This window comes from Stegostoma tigrinum, chromosome 22, assembly GCF_030684315.1.
Source record: "Stegostoma tigrinum isolate sSteTig4 chromosome 22, sSteTig4.hap1, whole genome shotgun sequence".
Lineage (NCBI taxonomy): Eukaryota > Metazoa > Chordata > Chondrichthyes > Orectolobiformes > Stegostomatidae > Stegostoma > Stegostoma tigrinum.
In genome coordinates this window covers 47,941,395-47,962,452 of record NC_081375.1, presented here as the reverse complement: position 1 = coordinate 47,962,452, position 21,058 = coordinate 47,941,395, and the positions used below count along the sequence as shown (strand labels likewise).

Sequence of the window (21,058 nt, the reverse complement as noted above, 5' to 3'; positions counted from 1 at the left end):
CGGAGGAAGTGGTGGAGGCTGGTACAAGGACATTTAAAAGGCATCTGGATGGGTAAATGAATAGGAAGGGTATAGAGGGATATGGGCCAAATGCTGACAAATGGGACTAAGATTAATTTAGGATATCTGGTCCGCATGGATGAGTTGTACCAAGGGATCTGTTTTCATGCTGTACATCTCGATAACTCTATGGCACTGGGATAAGTACTTGAGTGGGAAAGATTTGGAGGGGTCAAACAGGCAAGTGGGAGTTTGGGAAGATGGTCCACACGGACTAGTTGGACTGAAGAGTTTCTTTCCAGGCTGTATGAGTCTATAACTGTACCGTTACATTACGCAGGTCATTTAACGAGAATCCAGTCAGCTTGCGGTGGTGACAATGCTGGGAGACAGCCAATCGGTTTGCAGGAATATTATTTTTGAAAAAAAAGTCATGTCACGACACATCCCTGTGGCAGGTGGGACTTGAAAGCAGAAATACGGACACCAGCAATTGCTACAAAAGGCTTTATATAGCAGCGATATATGAGGGGTTGGCCACGATTTGAACCCAGGGACGTACAAAGATACATCAGCGAAACAGCAGCAATCTAAAACACAGCACAATTCTCTAACCTAAACAGCAATGAACCGGACACGGTGCATTCCCCGCCCTCTCTGGGAGGTGGTGTCTAATTTAAATACCCACGCCTCTAATCCGGCCTGACCCAATGGAAATGGGCTCGTCTGGCTCGGCCGGGACGCTGTGTGTGTGTGTGTGTGTGTGTGTGTAACTCTGTGAATGAATGAATGAATGAAAAGTTGCCAGTTCTCCGACAGGAAGAGGGGGTGGGGAAGGGAGCTGGCATGATGCGGGGCTGGAGGAGGTGTAAGAGAGAGGGAAATTAAACTCAGCATCACAGAGAGAGAGACAGAGAAGGGAGAGAGGTTAAACTCAGCAACGCGGAGACAGGGAGAGGGAGCGCTTAAATTCTGCTCCGATTCCAGCAGAGACCGGGAAGAGGGTTTTATATAAAATATAAACGCCACAACAGTCGGGAAACTGCAAGCAGAGTGCGGGTGATCGCTGGAGGAGTTGGCAGACCAGCGGAGATGGAGTCAGGGTGCCCGGTCCTGGCAGTGGTGGAGATGAAGGGGCACTGATGCCAGTGGGATGTCTGTGTTTGGCTCCGAGGGATGGGGTCTAGGAGCAGGCAGTGGCTCAGGCAGGCTCGCCATGTGCTCCGTGCTCAGCTTCTCCCTGCTCTGCCTGTCGCTGCTAGCCGCCCGCTGCCACTCGCTGCCGCTAGAGGCCGGGAACCAGGATGGGGTCTGCAGCCACCAACAGCCGGCGCAAGGCATCCCCAGCCCGGACAGCACTGCCCGGCCGGGCGGCCAGGAGCTCTGGGCTGGCCAGGACAGCGCGGAGCCACAACAAGGCAGCGGAGCCCCGGAGGCGACAGCGATGTCTGCTCTCATCCCGGCGAACGGAACAGTCAAGGCGGGCGGCCGCTGGTGGGGCGCTCTCCGGCGGCTGCCTGAAGCTCTCATCATCGGAGTGAAGAAGGGAGGCACCCGGGCTCTGCTCGAGTTCATGCGGCTACACCCGAGTGTCCGGGCGCTGGGGGCTGAGCCACACTTCTTCGATAGACACTACGGTAAAGGGCTCCAGTGGTACAGGTAAGGAAATGGACTGTCCCCGTTATCACACAGCTCGACACAGCTCACCGACTCACACACTCTCACACAGACTCCCACACACACCAACACACACTCCCACACACACCCTCACAGCTCACCATCACACTCACACAGACACACCATCACACTCTCTCACAGACTCCCACAGACACACCGTCACACACTCTCACACAGACTCCCACAGACACCAACACACTCTCACACAGACTCCCACAGACACGCCATCAAACACTCTCACACAGACTCCCACAGACACACCGTCACACACTCTCACACAGACTCCCACAGACACCAACACACTCTCACACAGACTCCCACAGACACGCCATCAAACACTCTCACACAGACTCCCACAGACACACCGTCACACACTCTCACACTGACTCCCACACACACCGTCACACACTCTCACACAGACTCCCACAGACACACCGTCACACACTCTCACACTGACTCCCACACACACCGTCACACACTCTCACACAGACTCCCACAGACACACCGTCACACACTCTCACACAGACTCCCACAGACACACCGTCACACACTCTCACACTGACTCCCACACACACCGTCACACACTCTCACACAGACTCCCACAGACACACCATCACACACTCTCACACAGACTCCCACACACACCATCACACACAGACTCCCACAGACACACCATCACACACTCTCACACAGACTCCCACACACACCATCACACACTCACGCACACTTTCACAGACACACTGTCACACACACACATACTCCCACAGACACACCAGCACACAGTCTCGCACACAGTCTCACAGACACACTGTCACACACACACTCACAGCTCACCATCACACACACTCACACACTCTCACAGACTCCCACAGACACACTAACACACACTTTCACACACTTTCACAGACACACCATCACACACTCACGCAGACTCCCACAGACACCATCACACACTCTCACACAGGCACACTCTCCCACACACTGACTCACACAGACTCACTCTCACAGACATACCAACTCACATACAGGCACCATCACACACAGACTCATACTGACACACCATCACACACTCTCACACAGACACACTCTCACAGACACACCGACACACTCTCACACGGATACACTCTCACAGGCACACCAACTCACACACAGACACCATCACACACTCACGCAGGCTCTCACAGGCACACCATCACACTCTCTCACAAAGACACACACACACACACACACACACACACTCACACACACACCAGCTCACCATCACACACACCATCACACACTTTCACACAGACCCTCTGTCTCTCTCTCTCTCACACACACACATCTACCCCAGCTCACCATTGCACTCTCAACCACACACAGCATCACACACTCTCACAAATGCAGACACACAGCTCATCTACCTACCCCAACTCATTATCACACACACTCTCTCCTTCACACATACACAGTGACACAGACTCTCACACAGCATCTATACCTACTCTCAACTCCTCAAACACACCCCCCCCCACACACACACACACACACACAGCTCCTGTGCACAGAGAGGGAACAGCAGCGTGCACACAGATTCTGGGCGGAACGATCTCCACTAGACCAGAAATACCCTCTGAACGAGCTCCCACACACAATTCTGATTCAGAGAGCAAGGTCTCAGATATCCCCTCCCCCCAGACTCTGACCTCTCATTCCCCCCACCCCTTCCACAGGTTCTCACATTTGCCAAGTACTCAATATCTAGCAAAGTCAGACCAGGCGCATCAAATACTCGAAACACTTTCTCCCAATCCCAGAGCCTCCCTCACTCTATCAGGCACAGCCTCCCTCACTCTCTCACAAGTCTCCCTCACTCTCTCTCACAGCGTCCCTCACTCTCATACACAGTCTCCCTCACTCTCTTACAGAGTATCTCTCACTCTCGCACACAGTCTCCCTCACTCACACACAGCCTCCCTCAATGTCTCACACAATCTCCCTCACTCTCTCACACAATCTCCCTCACTCTATCACACACAGCCTCCTTCACTCTCTCACACAGTCTCCCTCACTCTCATACAGTCTCCCTCACTCTCACACAATTTCCCTCCCTCTCCCAACACACTGTCCCTCACTCTCTCAGTCTCCCTCACACATGCACTCAGTCCCCCATACACGGATTCCCTGAGCACGGGCTCTCTCAGTCCCTCCCTCACACACACACTGCCTCACGCCCTGTCAAGTCTTCCGATTTCCCAGAGTTGGATGTGGCTGGGTTAGCTGTCACCAATAGTGACGGGTCGCTATCTACGGTAAAATCTGTAGGAGCTATTAATCTGAGCGAGGCATGGCTCATATACCGTACTGTAGCATAATTTATCTATTTGCAGCCTAACAAGCCCATTTCTAGTCATTATCGGTGGTCATTTGTCTCTGTTTCTCTATTTATCATATCACATTATTACCTAGCGCTATAAATTGTCTATTAATCTGTAAATATTGTTACATAATCATTTATTCTGGCGATCGATCCATCCGGATAAGGTTATCCATACCATCTGTCTCCATCTAGCTTCTCGCCCGCCTTTCCCGTGATCTCACAAATCCCAAATCTCCATAAAGTGCCTATTTGAGCTTTTTCTGCTCTATCTTGCCACTCTTCCCCCCCCCCCCACCCCCGCCAAGCCCTGTCTAATCTTCCCTACCCAGTTTGCTCGCTCTTTCTGACTGTGCTCTGAAATTTCACACACATCGCGCTGCTTTCGGCAGGACTCTGGCCGCCAAACTTACTCTCTCTCCCTCTCTCTACCCTGGTGCCCCCACTGGCACTGCCCAGCTCACTGACTGTCAGGGGCCCTCACTCCCGCCTCTCCTCGCCCGCCCAGGAACTAGTGGCAAAGTCCCGAGAAACTGGGGGAACCTATCCGTCACAGTCATTGCCTCTCTGCGCAAAACCAAAAAAAAACCCATCTCTTTGCACGAGTTCGCTTTTATAGCGAACTGAATCAAATCTGGAAAGTAAAGGACCAGACCGTTCGGCCCACCTGACATTTTCTGGTGTTTAAATTCTCCAAAAGCCGCTACCAGATCCTCAATATCTTACCCCTCCCTCTTTTATCGTCTTTATTATACGTTCACAACCTCAAATTTATCGGAAAAGTTGTGGTCGGTTTCACACTGTTTCCCTCCCGCCTGTCCCAGCTACCCCTCCTTCTCCCCTCTCCGCCTCACAACCCTCCCTTCTCCCCACACCCCTTCTCCATCTCTGCCTCCCACTCATCTGTGCCTCTAACCCCTCCCCCCTCGTCTCCGCAACCCTCTTCTTCCCCATCCCCATCCCTCTCTTCCAACCATCCCAACCCTCTCTTTCCTGTCCCCATTCCACTCTCCCCCTTCCTCTCTTCCCCTATCCCCTCCCTTTCTTCCATCCATTCCAAAACTCTCTTCCCTATCCCCTCTCCCTCTCTTCTACTCACCCTAACCCTCTCTTCCCCTTCCTTTCTTCCATCCATTCCAAAATTCTCTTCCCCCTCCTCCTCCCACTCTTCCCCATCCCCTCTCCCTCTCTTCTACTCACCTTAACCCTCTCTTCCCCTCCCCCTCCCACTCTTCCTCAGCCCCCCCAGCCATTTATTCCTCCAATCCTTTCTTCCCCCACCTCCCCATGCCACCTCCTCCTCTCTCACTTCCCCCATCACCCCCTCTCTCACCTTCCCTCTCTGCCCCTGTCTCACCACTCAATCTCCCTTTCTGATCCTCCCTCATCCCCAAATCCTGCGCAGAGACAGTGCCCTCATTCCCAACCTTCCTCATCAACCTCTTCCTCTTCTCCAGCTATTCGGAATTGATGCCAGTTTAACCAAGGAGGACAGTGAAAACAAAAAAAAAGTGCTGGTGATCACGGCAGGTCAGGCAGAATCCATGGAGAGAAAAGCAAGCTGAAGTTTTGAGTCCAGGTGACTCTTCATCAGAGCTGACACGAAGTGTAGAGAGGGCAGCATTTACGCTATAGTGAGGGGGGTAATGTGACAATGGTGGGATGCAGAGTGATGGTGGAGAAAAGTTGTTGATAGTTCAGATTAAGCAATGGGAATGTGAGAATGTCAAACAATGGCATGTCTAATGCCACTTGAAAGAACAGATAGTCCCACTGGGCTGGGGGAAGGGGAGAGAGGGGGGCTGCAGGAAGGGGAGAGAGGATGACAGAGAGTGTAACAAATAAAGCTAAAAGAAAGGGAAGGATTAGGTTCACAATTCAAAGGTGTTGAACTCAATATTAAGCCCAGAAGTCTGCAATGTACCTAGTGTGAGGATGGGATGTTGTTCTGCCAGTTTACGCTGTGATTAACTGGAGCACTGCAGCATGCCAAGGACAGATGTGGGCATGAAGGCAGAACGCTGTGTTAAAATGACCAGCTGTGGGAAGGTCAGGGCCTTGCTTGCACACAGACCTGAGGCGTTCTGCAAAGTGGTCACCCAGTCTGCATTTGGTTTCTTCAATGTAGAGTAGGCCACGTTGGGTGCAGCAAATACAGTGCACAAGGTTGGAGGAGGTACAGGTGAAATGCTGCTTCACCTGGACAGACTGTTTACACACTCGGATGTTGAGCAGGGAGGCATTGTACCTTCTGTGGTTACATTGGGATGTGGTGGGGGGGGTGCCTGGTCTCCCTCTGGGCTGTGACACTGAGCCTAAAGAGGAGGACAGTGCCTGTACAGAAACTTACAGCTCAGCTCTGAACTGGATTATAATCAGAGTTTCAGCTGGAGCTCATTCCGCTTCCCACTCAATGGAAAGCGAGTGCCTCAATTTCTCCCAGTCACCAGGTAGACTCGGACTGTGGGGATCACAGTTGGTGCTGGAAGGGCTCCGGGTTTAAAACTGGAGAGAAACCGCTAACAAAGCAGGCACACGCAATGTGTCAAGCACCAAACCGCGGAACAAGGTGAATTCTCACTGAAGTTCCCTTTAGGTTTCGGGATATCGCTTCTAATTAGAACTGAGTGGAAATATTATGGGATGCCAATTACAATTTTTCATCAAGATCAGGACAACCGCAAACTGACAAATCAGCGCGTTGCCTGCAGTTTGAAAGTGACACTGGACATCACATGGAGCTGAGGATTTAACCAGGATATAACCGGGCTTTGGGTCTTATATCCAGCACCATGCATGAGTCTGCCTCCCACCCAACAAAAAAATCCAGTCTCAGTCCTCCCAGGTTTGAGCAAAGAGATGCATTAATGTTTAAAACGAGCGCCTCTTATTACACGGTTTGCACACATACCCCAGGATAATGCAGATGTCACACTAACATTTGCGAGCCATTGTAAGGAGCTGCACGGTCTTGCTGGTTTAAGTTGCGAAAGGAAAGCTCAATTTTTTTTACAACAATTTCACGACCTCATTCACAACTTTAAAGCTGCCGCATCGGCGCCATCTGGCGGTGTTTCCCCCACATTTGGGCGGCTTCTCACAGACCTGACCCCAGCCTGACTTTGTGCAGGTGGCAAATACATGTTTTTTTCCCAAAAAGAACTGTTCAAATAGTTGCACTTTATTTTGGAAAGTGGTACAGGAAAAGATGGGGGACGAGGGTGAGAGGAAAATAATGTTTTTTAAAAAAAGCTCATCTGTTTGCTGTCTGAATGATGAAGCCTCAAAGTAATCTTTGCATATAAATATCGGTTCAGCATTATCATAGAGTTATACAGCAGGGAAACAGACTGTTTGCTCCAGCCAGTCCATGCCAACCATTTTCCCAAGCTAAAGGGTGGCATGGTAGCTCACAGTGCCAGGGACCTGGGTTCAATGCCAGTGTTGGAAAACTGTCTGTGTGGAGTTTGCGCATTCTCCCTGTGTCGGTGTGGGTTTCCTCTGGGTGCTCCGGTTTCCTCCCACAGTGCAAAGATGTGCAGGTTAGGTGATTGGCTGTGCTAAATTGACTGTAGTGTATGGGGGTGTGGATCTGGGTGGGACGCTCCAAGGGTCAGTGTGGACTTGTTGGGCCAAAGGGCTTGCTTCCACACTGTAGGGATTCTATGATGATCAAAACTAGTCCCACCTGCTCACATTCAGCTGATATCCCTCCAAACCTTTCCTATTTATGTTCTTATCCAAATGTCTTTTAAATGTGGTAACTGTATCTGTATCCACCACTTCCTCTGACAGTTCATTCCACACACAAACCATTCTGAGTAAAAGGAAAAAAAAGGTGCCCTCTGCATGCCCTTTTTAAAACTTTCTCCTTTCATCTTAAAAAAACCCTAGTTTTGAGCTTCCCTACCTTCGGGAAAAGACCCCTGCTGTTCATCTGATCACTACCCCTCATGATTTTATAAACTTCTATAAGGTCACCCTCAACCTCCTACAGTCCCATTAAAAAAGTCCCAGCCTGTATTTATAACTCAAACCCTCCATTCCTGGCAACATCTTGGTAAATCTTTTCTGAGCACCCCCCCCCCCTTCCCCATGTAAGAATATCCTTCCTGTAGCTTTGCATTCATTAATTGAAATTGTTTCCCAATTTTAAAAGCTAATTATTGAAAGTTCATTACAAAATGTGTTATCTCTTGCCCCGAAGTTAGAGAGCTCTGATAGAATAATTACTGGAGCAGAAACTAGTTTGTTTATAACTAAAGATATGGTTCATTGCAACACACACACACAATCCTGGTCTACTTTGCCAAGTTATTAACTGACTAATTGTTAAATCTCTATTACATGTGGAAAATTAGGGGCAGCTGTCCTGTTATTAGTCTGGAAAAAAAGCAAGAGAATGGTTACATTTTTGAATTTCAAACCTCCCAGTTTGTTACGTTGCTCAACTCCCTAAATTAGCCATGGGGGTACTTAGGGAAGGATTTGGTTCACTAGAAGGTGGGGAGAGAATGGTTGGCAGTGGGTGGGAATGGGGTTTGGGGGTTCGGGAGAGGAACCAGCAGGAGAGTTGCTGCAGGCCATCATCAGCATCTCTTAGCAACAGGCCTATGAAGGAGAATTGGCAGAGGCTGGGGGAGCAGGTTTTTGGCACTTTGAGGATGTGTGTGTGTGTGTGTGTGTGTGTGTGTGTGTGTGTGTGTGTGTGGTGAGGAATCATTGGGCATGTGTCATGTCAGTAGTAGGTGATTTTATGGAGCGTTGTCCTGCCATATGGTGTCCTCCGACGGATAATGAAACTCTTAGCACTTGGAGAAGCAATGAGCAGTTCATTACGGGGAAGTGTTGTGCCTTGTATGGAGTAGGATGGAATAATGGTGGAGAGTACAGCAGTATGTTCATTCAAGTTTGACACCTGAATTTAAAAATTTTCACTAGATTTGGAGAGATGAAAGCATGGCCCCTCTTTCAGTTGCACTGTCATGTGGGCCAGTTCCACCCTGTTCCTTGGTTAGCATTTCCCTAAATCCTTTCATGCTGTGAAAGCTTGAAAATTGCCATGACCCAGCAGAGAAAGGTGGGAGAACTCGGCGAAGAAATCAACATGGAGCAGGAGAGTGCAGACCTATGCAAGTGAGAGGGGAAAGTGGCTGGTGGCTTCTGAACCCTAGGATTTCAGATCATGACCCCGTCTCTTTTGGGAAGGCATCTTCTGGAGGTCTCATGTCTGGAGTGTGCAACCGTTCACTATATCATACAAGAAAATGTTTGATTTTAAAAAGAAACAGATTTTTACCTGGCGCATGCTGCAAACTCAGATCAAGGGTTTGGGTGATTGCAGTTTTGATTCTGTGTGGGTGGAAAATTTACTCTGTTAACTTGGTAGCTCCAGTCAGAGAGCATGCTCAGAGCTGGCCTGGTAATCTTCCCTCTTGGATCCATTGGGATCGAGAATGATTTGTTTCTACTTAAGTTCAAAGGGCTCTGAGGTAACTGCTGAGACCATTGTGTGGCACATAGCACCTGAAAGGGTTGGCTAGAGGGGTTAGAATCGTAGCATCCCTACAAGGCAGAAGCAAGCCATTTGGCCCATTGAATCCACACTGACTGCTGAAGGACACACCAACCAGATCCACCCCCTATCCCTATAAACTGCCTGAACTACCCATCCCTGGGAACTGTACTAACCGAAAGAACTGCGGATCCTGTGCATCAAGAACAAAAACAACATTTCTGGAAAAGCTCAGCAGGTCTGGCACAATCTGTGAAAGAAAAAATAAACAGAGTTAGTATTTCGAGTCCGGTGACCTCAGAACTCAAAAGCCCAATTCTGTGGAAGGGTCACTGGACCCAAAATGTTAATTCTGTTTTTTTAACTTCACAGATTTTCAAGCAACTTTTGTTTTTGTCCCTGGAAACTGTATCATGGCCCATCCACCTAACCTGCATACCTTTGGACTTTCCTCAGCACCCTGAGGAAACCCACACAGACACCGGGAAATTATGCAAACTGCACACGGGCAGTCCCCTGACGGTTGAATTGAACCTGGGCCCTTGACGCTGTGAGACAGCAGTGCTAACCTGTGCTAACTGAGCCAATTTCTGCACTTCCTCTGACATGTTGGTATTGCCTCTGCATGTTCCCTGCAAAGTGTTTGGCGGTTTCCCAAATGCACCTTCTCCATTTTGGGTGGTCATGAGCCAGACTCTCCCAATATTTGATTTGTGATATTTGACCTTGCCGGGGAAACTTCAATAATATCCCTAAGGTCATCCCACTGCTCTCCTGAGAGTCTCCTGCCGTGACCAGGTTCCGAGTAGAAATTCCTCTCTGAGCAGAGCTGGTTATGAGTGCTCAGCGTCTTGATGCTGTATATATTGGTTTGAGAGTTTTGGTTGGACCATCTTTCGTGCCACTGGATTTAAATCTTGCAATGGCACCTTTTGTGGTAATGGATGGCACCCCTTCTAATGTCTTTGAGGGGCCTTCTGTAGTTTATCCCAGTCCCTGAAACATAAAGCAGCTCACATATGCCCAGTAAACCATGATGTTAGTCTCGGGTTTGAGATCCTGGTCCTCGGAAATACTCTTTTTCTCGGTTGGCCAAAGGCTGAGCTGGTGCATTGGAGGCTAATGATGAATTTTGCCAGCTAGGTTTACCTTTATTGTGAGGAGGCTTCTAAAACAAGGAAAATGTCCCACATTTTCCAGCAACTCACCACTGACCTGAATCATAGAAGTTTTACAGTGAAGGAGGAGACTATTCAGACCACTATCTCTGCTCCAGCTCTCCAATGAGCATCATGACTTCATGCCATTAGCCTGTTTTTTCTCTGCACCCTTGCACATTTGTTTCTGTTGATACAATCATCTCACATACTCTTTGTTTCAATTGAATGCCTCTGCTGCACTTCAGTCCCAACTTCTCCAATCTATTGTCATCCCTGGATCCATATGGCAACCCTGTGCTGCTGTCGCTCCAATGTGTTCACATCATTCCTACAGCATGGCACATAGAACTGTACACAATAACCCAGTCAAGGCCAAATAAGTGTCTTGAGTAAATTCAGCATAACCTCCATGCTCTTGTACCTTATGCTTCTGATACTAATACCCTAATGAGTTATGCTTTATTAACTGCTTTCTCCTCCACATTATCAAAGTGGATTTCCAAATTACTGTTTGCCCTGTACACATCAGCTGTCACATTTTCTACATCATCCTTCAATACGTACTTCATTGATGTGAAAATCTTTGAAATGTCTGTTGATGCTGGTGGGTAATGTCATGTAATTGTAACTTGTTCTTTCAAATCTAAACTGCACTCCCTCCGGTGTTGCTAAATCCATTCCCAGGATGTGGTGTCCAGAGTCGATCATAATACTCCAGATAGGGTCTAATAATTATACTGCCGAAACCCAGGAGTAAACCAGGAACATTTAGATCCTCCGTGTAATGCTCTCCCAACTCTATTTCAGTATAATAGCAGATATGCAACTTGTTCCCCACTGTACTATTATCCTTTAGATATACGAGGCAGCATTCCATAAGCTTTATTATTTTCTGTTCATGACATTTAACTGGTCTACATACCCAGACCATTACTATTTGTAGCCTTTCCAAGTAGGAAGTTCTCATTCAAAGTGGATGTCCTTCCGATAGCCCACATTGGAATCCATTTGTCACGGCTTTTTGCCTGTTCACTTACTAATTCGGTATATACACATACCTGTGAATATGTGAACCAGGAGCTGGAGTAGGCCACTTGTCTCCTCAAGCTTGTGGCCTGATCTACCCTTGAATGTGAACATAATTTTATGCTCCAAGTACCTGACTTACGCCACCACCTATCTCTGTGTCATCAGCAGGGTTGACTTTTAAGACCTCCTATCCCATTAAGTTGATAACAAGTAATGTCAACCGTTGAGATCCCAAAACCCATTATCCTCGGACATCATGAATCACATCCCAGCAGTTACAGTAGCAGTAGCTGCTTGCTGTTTGCTCTCTGTCTGCTGCCACTCAACCAATTTCATAACCAGGTCAATAACTTGCCTTCAATCTCATAGGCTTCCATTTCAGCCAACAGTCTCTGTTGAGAAACTTTACTAAAAGCTTTCTGGAAATCAATATCAATTATATCCATAGACACTGTTCCAACTGCTACTTTAATCACTACTTCAAAAAAATTCTGTGAAGCAAGTTTTACTTTGTAATGACCAATGCTGACCTAATGCTTACATAGTATACTGTCTGTTATGAGCGAAAATGGGGACATACATTTATCAATCAACTGTGAAATTTGTTCTGTTATTTTTACAGTGATAAAGAACAATGTGGGTATGTTGTAACAACTTAACACATTGCTTTGATCTTGACTGATTGAAACATAAAAAAAAAATTCTTAGGGGACTTGACAGCATAGATATAGTAATTTTGTTTTCCACTTGTGGGAAAGTCTAGGAGCAGAGGGCATAATCTCAGGATAATGGGTTGTACCTTTAAAACTAAAATGGGGAGGAATTTCTTCTGAAGCTAGTAAATCTGTGGAATTCTTTACCTCAGAGGACTGTTGAGGTTGGGTCTTTATGTACATTCAAGGCTGACATGGATTCAAAATCATTCAGGGAATCAAAAGATACAGAGAAAGGCGGGCAATTGGAGTTGATGGTTACGAGCAAGTCATGATCTCACTGAATGACAGAACAGCCTCAGTGGGTTGAATGGCCTACTTGTGCTCCTGTCTCCTGTGATCTTATGGCATGAGATGAGTAGTATTTATCGTACATGGACATGTAAGGGGTCCAGGGAGTGGGGGGAGAGGTGATAGAGGACAACAGGGACTAACTTGTCATACTTGTAGTCAATGCTAATAATGTTACAAGCAGTCTGAGAGATGGTTGTAAGCGAATTGATAACAGGGATCCTATGACTGAGAGTACTTCCCAAGATCATATGGTAGTCAGTTTTTAACGAACCCTTTCAGAAATATCAGTCTCCACCTCTGGAGTAGGTGAGACTTGAACTCATGCTTTCAACATGGATACCTTATCATTGCACCATTGGAACCCTATTAATATCAGGTATGATTGACCCATACATGCTCTACATATGGGCAACACTATCATCACACAATTCATTCTTATTTTGAACAAGGAATAAGATAATTTGTTGAAACTCATAAGGAATGATGATTTAAACTGCAAGCTTCTTTTGGAATTATTTTCTAGTCAAAGCAAACCAGGACCATGAAGTGAAAAGTTTAATCTCCCATAGACTTTGTAATCTTGCTTGGAGTTTGTGATTTATACCAGCGTAGGAAGGAAAATTAACATCTCCCAGTTGGAGATCCTATTTTTACATGATTGTGTTACTGTGCAGAGGATGTGTCTTTGCTGAATGTGAAATTCATGCAAATGCTCCCACTCTTGTATCTATTGGTAAAATATTGGTTTTGTTTGTGTGCGTGTATACTTAGCTCTCTTATTATCTGTCCCGTCATATTTTATCAATGTACGTATGGTAGAGCAACGCGCATAATATATTTATCCTGATCACCTACCACTTAAATAGCACATTTCGCATGTAGAAAACTCCTGTAAGAATTTTGTCAGAGTGTGACCATACAATAAAATTGACACTGAGCTAAAGAAGGTGGCATTAGGATAAGTGACCGTAAACTTGTTCAAGAAAGTATAACTTTAAAGAAGGATAGAAAATGAGAGGCGGAGAGGAATACAGGTTTGAGTTGTAGGGCGCAGGATAATTCTAAATCCTTCCAATGGAGGATGTAGATGGTGACAGGCAGAGTTTTGGGTGCTATAGACTGAAGGATGTTATAGGTAAAGAAGGATAATTCTGTGATGGGATTGGAACATGAGGCTTACAATTTGTAAAATTGAGGGCTCATTGTAAGTCAGTGAGCAAATTGATGATGTGTGCGCGTGTGAGTTACTGTCTGTATGTTACTTTTTCAGAGCTTGGGTCACCGTCACCAACAAGTAAAATCATTTACTTCCACTGGTACCAAAGAATACCAACGGTCTACGCCAACTATTTTCTCCTTAACCCTTGGTCTGTGCATAATTTCCAGTTCACAATTAGGCTGGTGTAAAATCTGTCTCACATGACTGAGTGAAGCTGTATTTCCAAATTCTAAAAATGAACATCTGCTAGCTTTATTTCTGAGGTATTTGGCTAATACAATACAATATCCTTTGATTATCACATGTGCCCCATTGTGGGAATACAGTGAAAAACTTTCAGAATATTTGCCTTCTAATGGTGACGTCTTCGGCACAAGTACCTTGCTACAGTTCTTGGATACAGCAGAGGGGTAAGGGTAGTGGTTTAATTACACAATGTTAAAATAAAATTACATAATAAGTTAAAAATAGGAATATATTATGTGGTATATTGCGGGGTTAAAATTACAGTGTTCTAAGGTAAGGACTGTCCCCTCAAACCGATATCTGTCCTACACTCACTGCCTGCACCCTGCTTCAGGGGTTGCTTCCTGTGTGCTGCTACAGAGTTTATTGCCCACACTGCTCCAGGCTCACAGCCCGCATGCTACCCGCATGAGCCCGCATGTTCTAGGGCTCACAGAACATGCCTGCGGGTCCCCAAGCATAACCTGCTCACTCCAGTTCTCTGTGAATCTCGACCCTCTCGCTCCAGCCCCCGGCGGGTCTCGGCCCTCTCACTCCGGCCCACAGCGGGTCTCGGCCCTCTCACTCTGGCCCCGGTGGGTCTTGGCCCTCTCACTCCGGCCCACAGCGGGTCTCAGCCCTCTCACTCCGGCCCCCGGTGGGTCTCGGCCCTCTCACTCTGGCCCCCAGCGGGCCTCGACCCTCCCACTCCGGCCCCCAGCGGGTCTCGGCCCTCTCACTCTGGCCCACTGTGGATCTCAGCCCTCTCACTCTGGTCAACAGTGGGTATCGGCCCTCTCACTCCAACCCACAGTGGATCTCAGCCCTCTCACTCCAACCCACAGTGGGTCTCAGCCCTCTCACTCCAACCCACAGTGGGTCTCGGCCCTCTCACTCTGGTCCGCAGTGGGTCTCGGCCCTCTCACTCTGCCCCACAGTGGGTCTTGGCCCTCTCACTCTGGTCCGCAGTGGGTCTCAGCCCTCTCACTCCAGCCCCCAGCTGGTCTCGGCCCCCTTGCTGCAGCCTTTGGCAGGTCTCGACCCTCTCATTCCGCTCTTGTGAAATTTGTTCCTGTGAGACATGATGTCAACATATCCATTGCAAAGATTCCTGTTTATGTTTTTGCTACACTATCAAGCAGTGAATCATAGGGATGTTCAGCACGGAAACAGAACCTTTGGTCCAACTCGTCCATGCTGACTAGATATCCTAAATTAATCTAGACCGATTTGCCAGCATTTGGCCCATATCCGTCTAAACCCTTCCTATTTATACACCCAAGCAACTATTGTGACTGTTTTTCTTGTTTGCAGAAATTGAGCATTGTTTGGCCTTCACTCCAATTGGTCTGAAATTTAATATTTTGACTGTATTAAGGAGCCCGAATCTTTCAGTATTCATCTTACCCTAATAAGTGGCATGCTCATCAATTGTTGTTTTATAGCCACTGGGAACAAGCCGTGAACTGACCATCACAAGCATCACCACATTCAGCAAGATGCAATCACCCATTTCCACCATGACTTGATCCAGGTATTGCTGAAGCTCTGCTCCATTGTCTTCCACCTCCGGAATAGACAGTTCCAATTCTCCCTCAGCCAGCTTCCCATCCAACACCTTGGCTCATCCAAACCTATGCTGCCCTCATCTTATCCTGCATTATTCCCCACACACCCATGGCTCAGATGCATCAATATGGAAATGAGTGGCCTGATTGCCTCAGGAACCCAGCTTTAAATCTAGGAACAAAAACAAAGTTGCTGGAAAAGCTCAGCAGGTCTGGCAGCATCTGTGGAGGAGAAAAACAGAGTTAACACTTTGGGCCTGGTAGCTTTAAATCTAGGTATGAATTGCTGGGGTGTAGGTGTTTTCCTTTTATTGCCTTGACAACCACAAAGCTGGCTAACAACATTTCTGGGACTTATGTAGCACCTTGACCTGAAGCATTCATTGAAGTTTATCAAATCAAATTTGATGGCAAGCCATATAAGAGGCTATTAAGACAGATGAGTGAAAGCTTGGTCAAAGAGTCAGGTTTTAACAAGTGTCTTAGAGGAAGATGATTAGAGAGGGTATTCTGTACTATAAGGAGTAGGTAGCTGAAGGCACTACCACCAGTTGTGAAGAGATTAAAGTGTAGATGTGCAAGAAGCCAGACCTGGAAGTGTAGGTGCTTGAGAGGTGTGGCCTGTTTGAAAATAAGATCTTCTAAGCGCATGTGCAGCTGGGTGTAGGGCTTTGGTGCAAAGTTGTCTGTAACTCACTGCTGAATTCACAGCTTCACTCAAAGGTTTGAAGAAAGAACATATATTTTTACAACAAATTATGCAAATCTGGAGGAAGCTGTGATGAAAAGTCTAGCTTGTAGAATCACCACAGTGTGGAAACAGGCCCTTCAGCCCAACAAGTCCACACTGACCCTGACAGCATCCCACCCAGAACTATCCACCCCATAACCCACCCAATCTACACATCCCTGGACACAATGGGCAATTTAGCACGGCCAATCCACCTAGCCTGCACATCTTTGGACTTTGGGGGTAAACTGGAGCAAACCCAAACAGATACAAGGGAGCATGTACAAACTCCACACAGTCGCCCGAGAGTGGAATCAAACTGGGTCCCTTACACTGTGAGGCAGCGGTGCTAACCACTGAGCCACCATGCCACCCCTAAGTAAGTATATTTAATCTGAGATCATTGTTTTGGACAAAGAAGTTTTCACTGACAATGTGAGAGAAGTGTTCAATATTAGTTTTGTATTTTACCATGGGATGTGAGCTGCTGATGCTGCTTGACCTGCTGTGTCATCCAGTTCTACACCTTGTTATCTCTGGTGAACTAGATACATTTTAAAAATCAATAGATAATCGTTTCATAGTCCACACTACAAAAGCTTACTATTAATTAATAACTAGCTTAATTGATGACTAGCTGCTGAGGTGGGGTTTGAATCCATGTTTTACAAAGTGTGAATTGGACACTCGAGATAAGTATTCAGGTGACATTACCCCGTCTCCCATGTGCTAAAGCTTATGTTTGATAGAGTAGGTAGGGGGAAGTTAGCAAGAGGGTTGCTCATTAAAGGGCACAGATAAATTGGCACAAATTGTCAGGTGGAAAAGGAGGCGATACTCCTGGACTCAGCAAGTTATGATCCACAACGGTCTGCCTGAAAGGACGGTGGAAGCAGATTTGATAGTGACTTTCAAAAGGTAGTTGGATATACAAGTCATTAAGAAAGGTCTGCAAAAGAGCCAGGGAATCAGGAACATTTGTGGATGCTTTCTGGAAGCTGACATATTGATGATCCAAGAGGTATCCTTCTCTCCCATCCTATTCCGTTGTTTTCTGGTGGAAACCCTCCCTGTATTGGAGTCGACATGGTACTCCAGATTTGTCTGTGTGACAACTAGTTTTACATAGGCAGTCAAGGGGATTGGCTCCCCTGCTCCTGGGCATATTTCTCAGGAACTGTCGGAGAGATGGCAGAATTGTTTAATGAAAGTAGGGAAATAAACTCCTCCAGCACTGAGTTTGCCCTGCACCAAATAAATTGTCTGATTTCTCAAAACAACAAACAATTAGCTTCAGTCCTTGAGAGAGCTGTTCGTCACCTAGTGAGCTGTCCAATTACTTTGTCCGATAGCCAGAAAAAAGAAGCAGAACTGATGTGTTAAGTTGGGTCTCTCAAATCCTCTCCAATATTGTATCCAGCTCAAACCCTTCAATGGTGTGAACACAATCTCAAACAGAAACCTTACACATCGTTTGCAAATTACCTTGAATTGGCAACACTGCCGATAATGGTGACTACGTCCAAAGTAGTTGAGATTTATGTTTCCATTCCTGTAATCTTCTGGTGGAATAGTACTGTCCCTATTTTGGGGCTGGGTGCTCGGGTTTCAAATTCCATTTGCACCTTGTCTGAACAAGTTAATTACAGTTAATTGTTTTCGGTCTGTTACGGGAAGGTTGCATTTATTGCTCAGCTGTCACCAAGAAATCAGCAAGGAGTGGGAATTCTCCTTGGACCACTGCAATGCATGGGACAATATCATACAGTCGTACAGCATGAAAATAGACCTTTTGGTCCAACCTGGCCAAACCAACCAGATACCCCAATTGGTCCCATTTTCCAGTGTTCGCTTCATAACCCTCTAAACCCTTCCTATTTACTTTCCCATACAAAATGCCTTTCAAATGTTATCATTGTACCCGCGTCCACTGCTTCAACTGGCAGCTTGTCCTGTACATGCACCGTCCTCTGAGTGAAAAAGTTGCCCTTTTAAATCTTTCCCCTCTCACCTTAAACTTACGCCCTCTAGTTTCTGACTCCCTGACCCTGGGAAAAAGACCTTGGCTATTCGCCTTATCCATGCCCCTCCTGATTTTAGAAACCTCTAAATGAATTTAACCAGCATTTCTCACAACCACAGGATGTTCAAATGCTTTGTAGACAATGAAGTACTTTAAAAGTCAACCGCTACTGTAATGTAAATGGCGTAACAACCAGCTTGCTCACAGCAAGTTTGCATGGCAAACCTAAGTTTAGGAAAATTGTATGTAACTAACAGGCTTCCATAATTTGTAGATTCAAAGTGATATTGTGCTTCTACAGTGGGTTAGATTGAGAAGTTATTGGTGTGAAGGAACGATAATATATCAGGATAGTGTGTCTTTGACAGGAAACGGGAAGGCTTGTAGTATAGCACCTTCCATGATTTCAGAACTCCCCCCAAAAAAGCTGTGTAGCTAATAAACTGCAATACAGTTTCTGTTGTAACATAGCAGCTAATTTGTACACAGCAAGATCCAACAAATGAGGTAATGATCGGATGCTTTCAGTAACATTGTTTTTGAGAATATATTTTGGCTGGGAAAAGAAGTGTCTCGACCCGAAGCTTCAGCCTTCCTGCTCCTCCGATGCTATGTTCATCCAGCTCTACACCTTGTTATCTCAGGAACTCATTTGCTTTTGTTTTTGAATAATGCTGTAGCATTTTTTTCACATTGAGAAAGGAGGCAGGACCTTGATTTAATCTCTTTCCAAAAGTTGACCTTTCCAACCCACATTGGGGCGCTCCCTTTCTATGTTCTAGAGCATCAGCCTGCATTCTGGTGCTGGCATCTCTGAATTTGAACTTGAATCTTCTGCTTCAGAGCAGTGAGCATGCATTAACATGTGAGCCACAGCTAATTTTATCGCGAGGCCATGGTGTTCCCAAAACATCGCTCCTTCTGTCCTTCAGCAAACCAGATTGCTGAGATGGGAATGTACTTCCATTGATCAGGTTACCGGAGTCTAAGTGTGGGCCCTCTTAGCCAGAGGCTGGTGTCTGGGGCGTCGTCTGCTCTGGGGCCGGGGGCTGTTTCATTGTGTTACTGACCTGAGATTTTATTTCCATCATCTGTGTCTCTGACTGAGTACGTTGTTTGTCGAAAATGTTGACTTCCTATATTTGCCATCTGCCGTTATTCCAATCATTGTACAGTTTTCTGGTGTTACCTCCTCTCAGACTCCCACTCGCACTCCCTTCTCTTGCATTTTCTCACACTTGCCTCTCACTGAGTTTGGTGATTCCAGGTTTGCTGCAGTATAATGGCCATGAGCAATAACAGTAACCACAGGGGCACTCTATTCATTTAAATGTGTGGGTGTTTAATGAAACATTGCATGTCCTGTGATAATTGCATCATAAGTCACCCTGCAGTGACTGTTATTACCAAATTATATTTTGTAAAAGATTAAGGAATAAAGAGCACATTGCAAAGGACAAAAGAGTCATGGTATCCTTCTATCTGAAAGTAGCTTTGGTACAGAGCAGACAACATAAAAAATAGGAGAAAGATATCAGATGCATTCTATCCTGATCTTAGAATGAAAGGAAACCAGTTATCCCCTTGTGATAAATTCACACCAGAACCACAACGCTGTTTATCTCTGTCACATCCTCCAGCTGTACAACTCTTCCGAACCTGTCACTTCCTCCAGCCCCTACAACTCTCTCTGTTTCTGTAACCTCCTCAAACTCTCCCTGTCTCTATAACCTCCTACAGCGTTCCTTGTCTCTGTAATCTCCTACAGCGATCCCTGTCTCTATAACCTCCTACAACTCTCCTTGTCTCAGTAACCTCCCCCAGCGCTCCCTGTCTCTGTAACCTCCTAAGGTGCTCCCTGCCTCTGTAATCTCTTACAGTTCTCCCTGTCTCTATAACCTCCTACAGCGTTCCTTGTCTCTATAACCTCCTACAACTCTCCTTGTCTCAGTAACCTCCCCCAGCGCTCCCTGTCTCTGTAACCTCCTAAGGTGCTCCCTGCCTCTGTAATCTCTTACAGTTCTCCCTGTCTCTATAACCTCATACAGTGCTCCCTGTCTCTGTAACCTCCTACAGCGGTCCCTATCTCTATAACCTCTTGTAGCCTTGCACTCCGCTGAGGCCGCTTGACTATCCCTGAATTTCATTTCCTCACCATTAGTGGCCATTGCGCTGAGGCATAGGATCTCTTTAATTTCCTCTTGAAAGCTCTCTGCCAATCGAACCCTCTACTCCCTCTTTACTGGTTGGTGACCATTTATCAGAACTCGAAAAGGTTGCAGATGCAGCAGGTTGGTTTGAAGTGCAGAGGAATCTTAAATGTTGAGGACAATAACTGAGAGCTGACTTGATACTGACCAACCCCGCCATTGTTCACCACCATTCTCACAATTGTTCTCCTAGATTATCAATGGTTAACACTGGTGGGTGACAGCAGCCTGTAGAACTGAATCTCATTATCAGTCAGCACCTTTCACACAGCAAGAAGGGACATTGCAACTGAAAGGAGAAACAAAACCGAGATGTTTCTGCCTTCAGAAACCAGGCAG

General features: G+C 46.5%; 1 protein-coding gene across 1 annotated transcript in view; it reads left to right on the top strand.

The window, feature by feature from the left end:
* Nucleotides 1-789: 789 nt before the first annotated feature.
* hs3st3l (heparan sulfate (glucosamine) 3-O-sulfotransferase 3-like) overlaps nt 790-21,058 on the top strand; it is a 138,264-nt gene continuing 117,995 nt past the window's right edge. Inside the window, exon 1 of the mRNA XM_048555246.2 lies at nt 790-1,659. Within this exon, the coding sequence (XP_048411203.1) occupies nt 1,154-1,659 (506 nt within the window). The 5' untranslated portion in view covers nt 790-1,153. The remainder of the gene's footprint in view (nt 1,660-21,058) is intronic.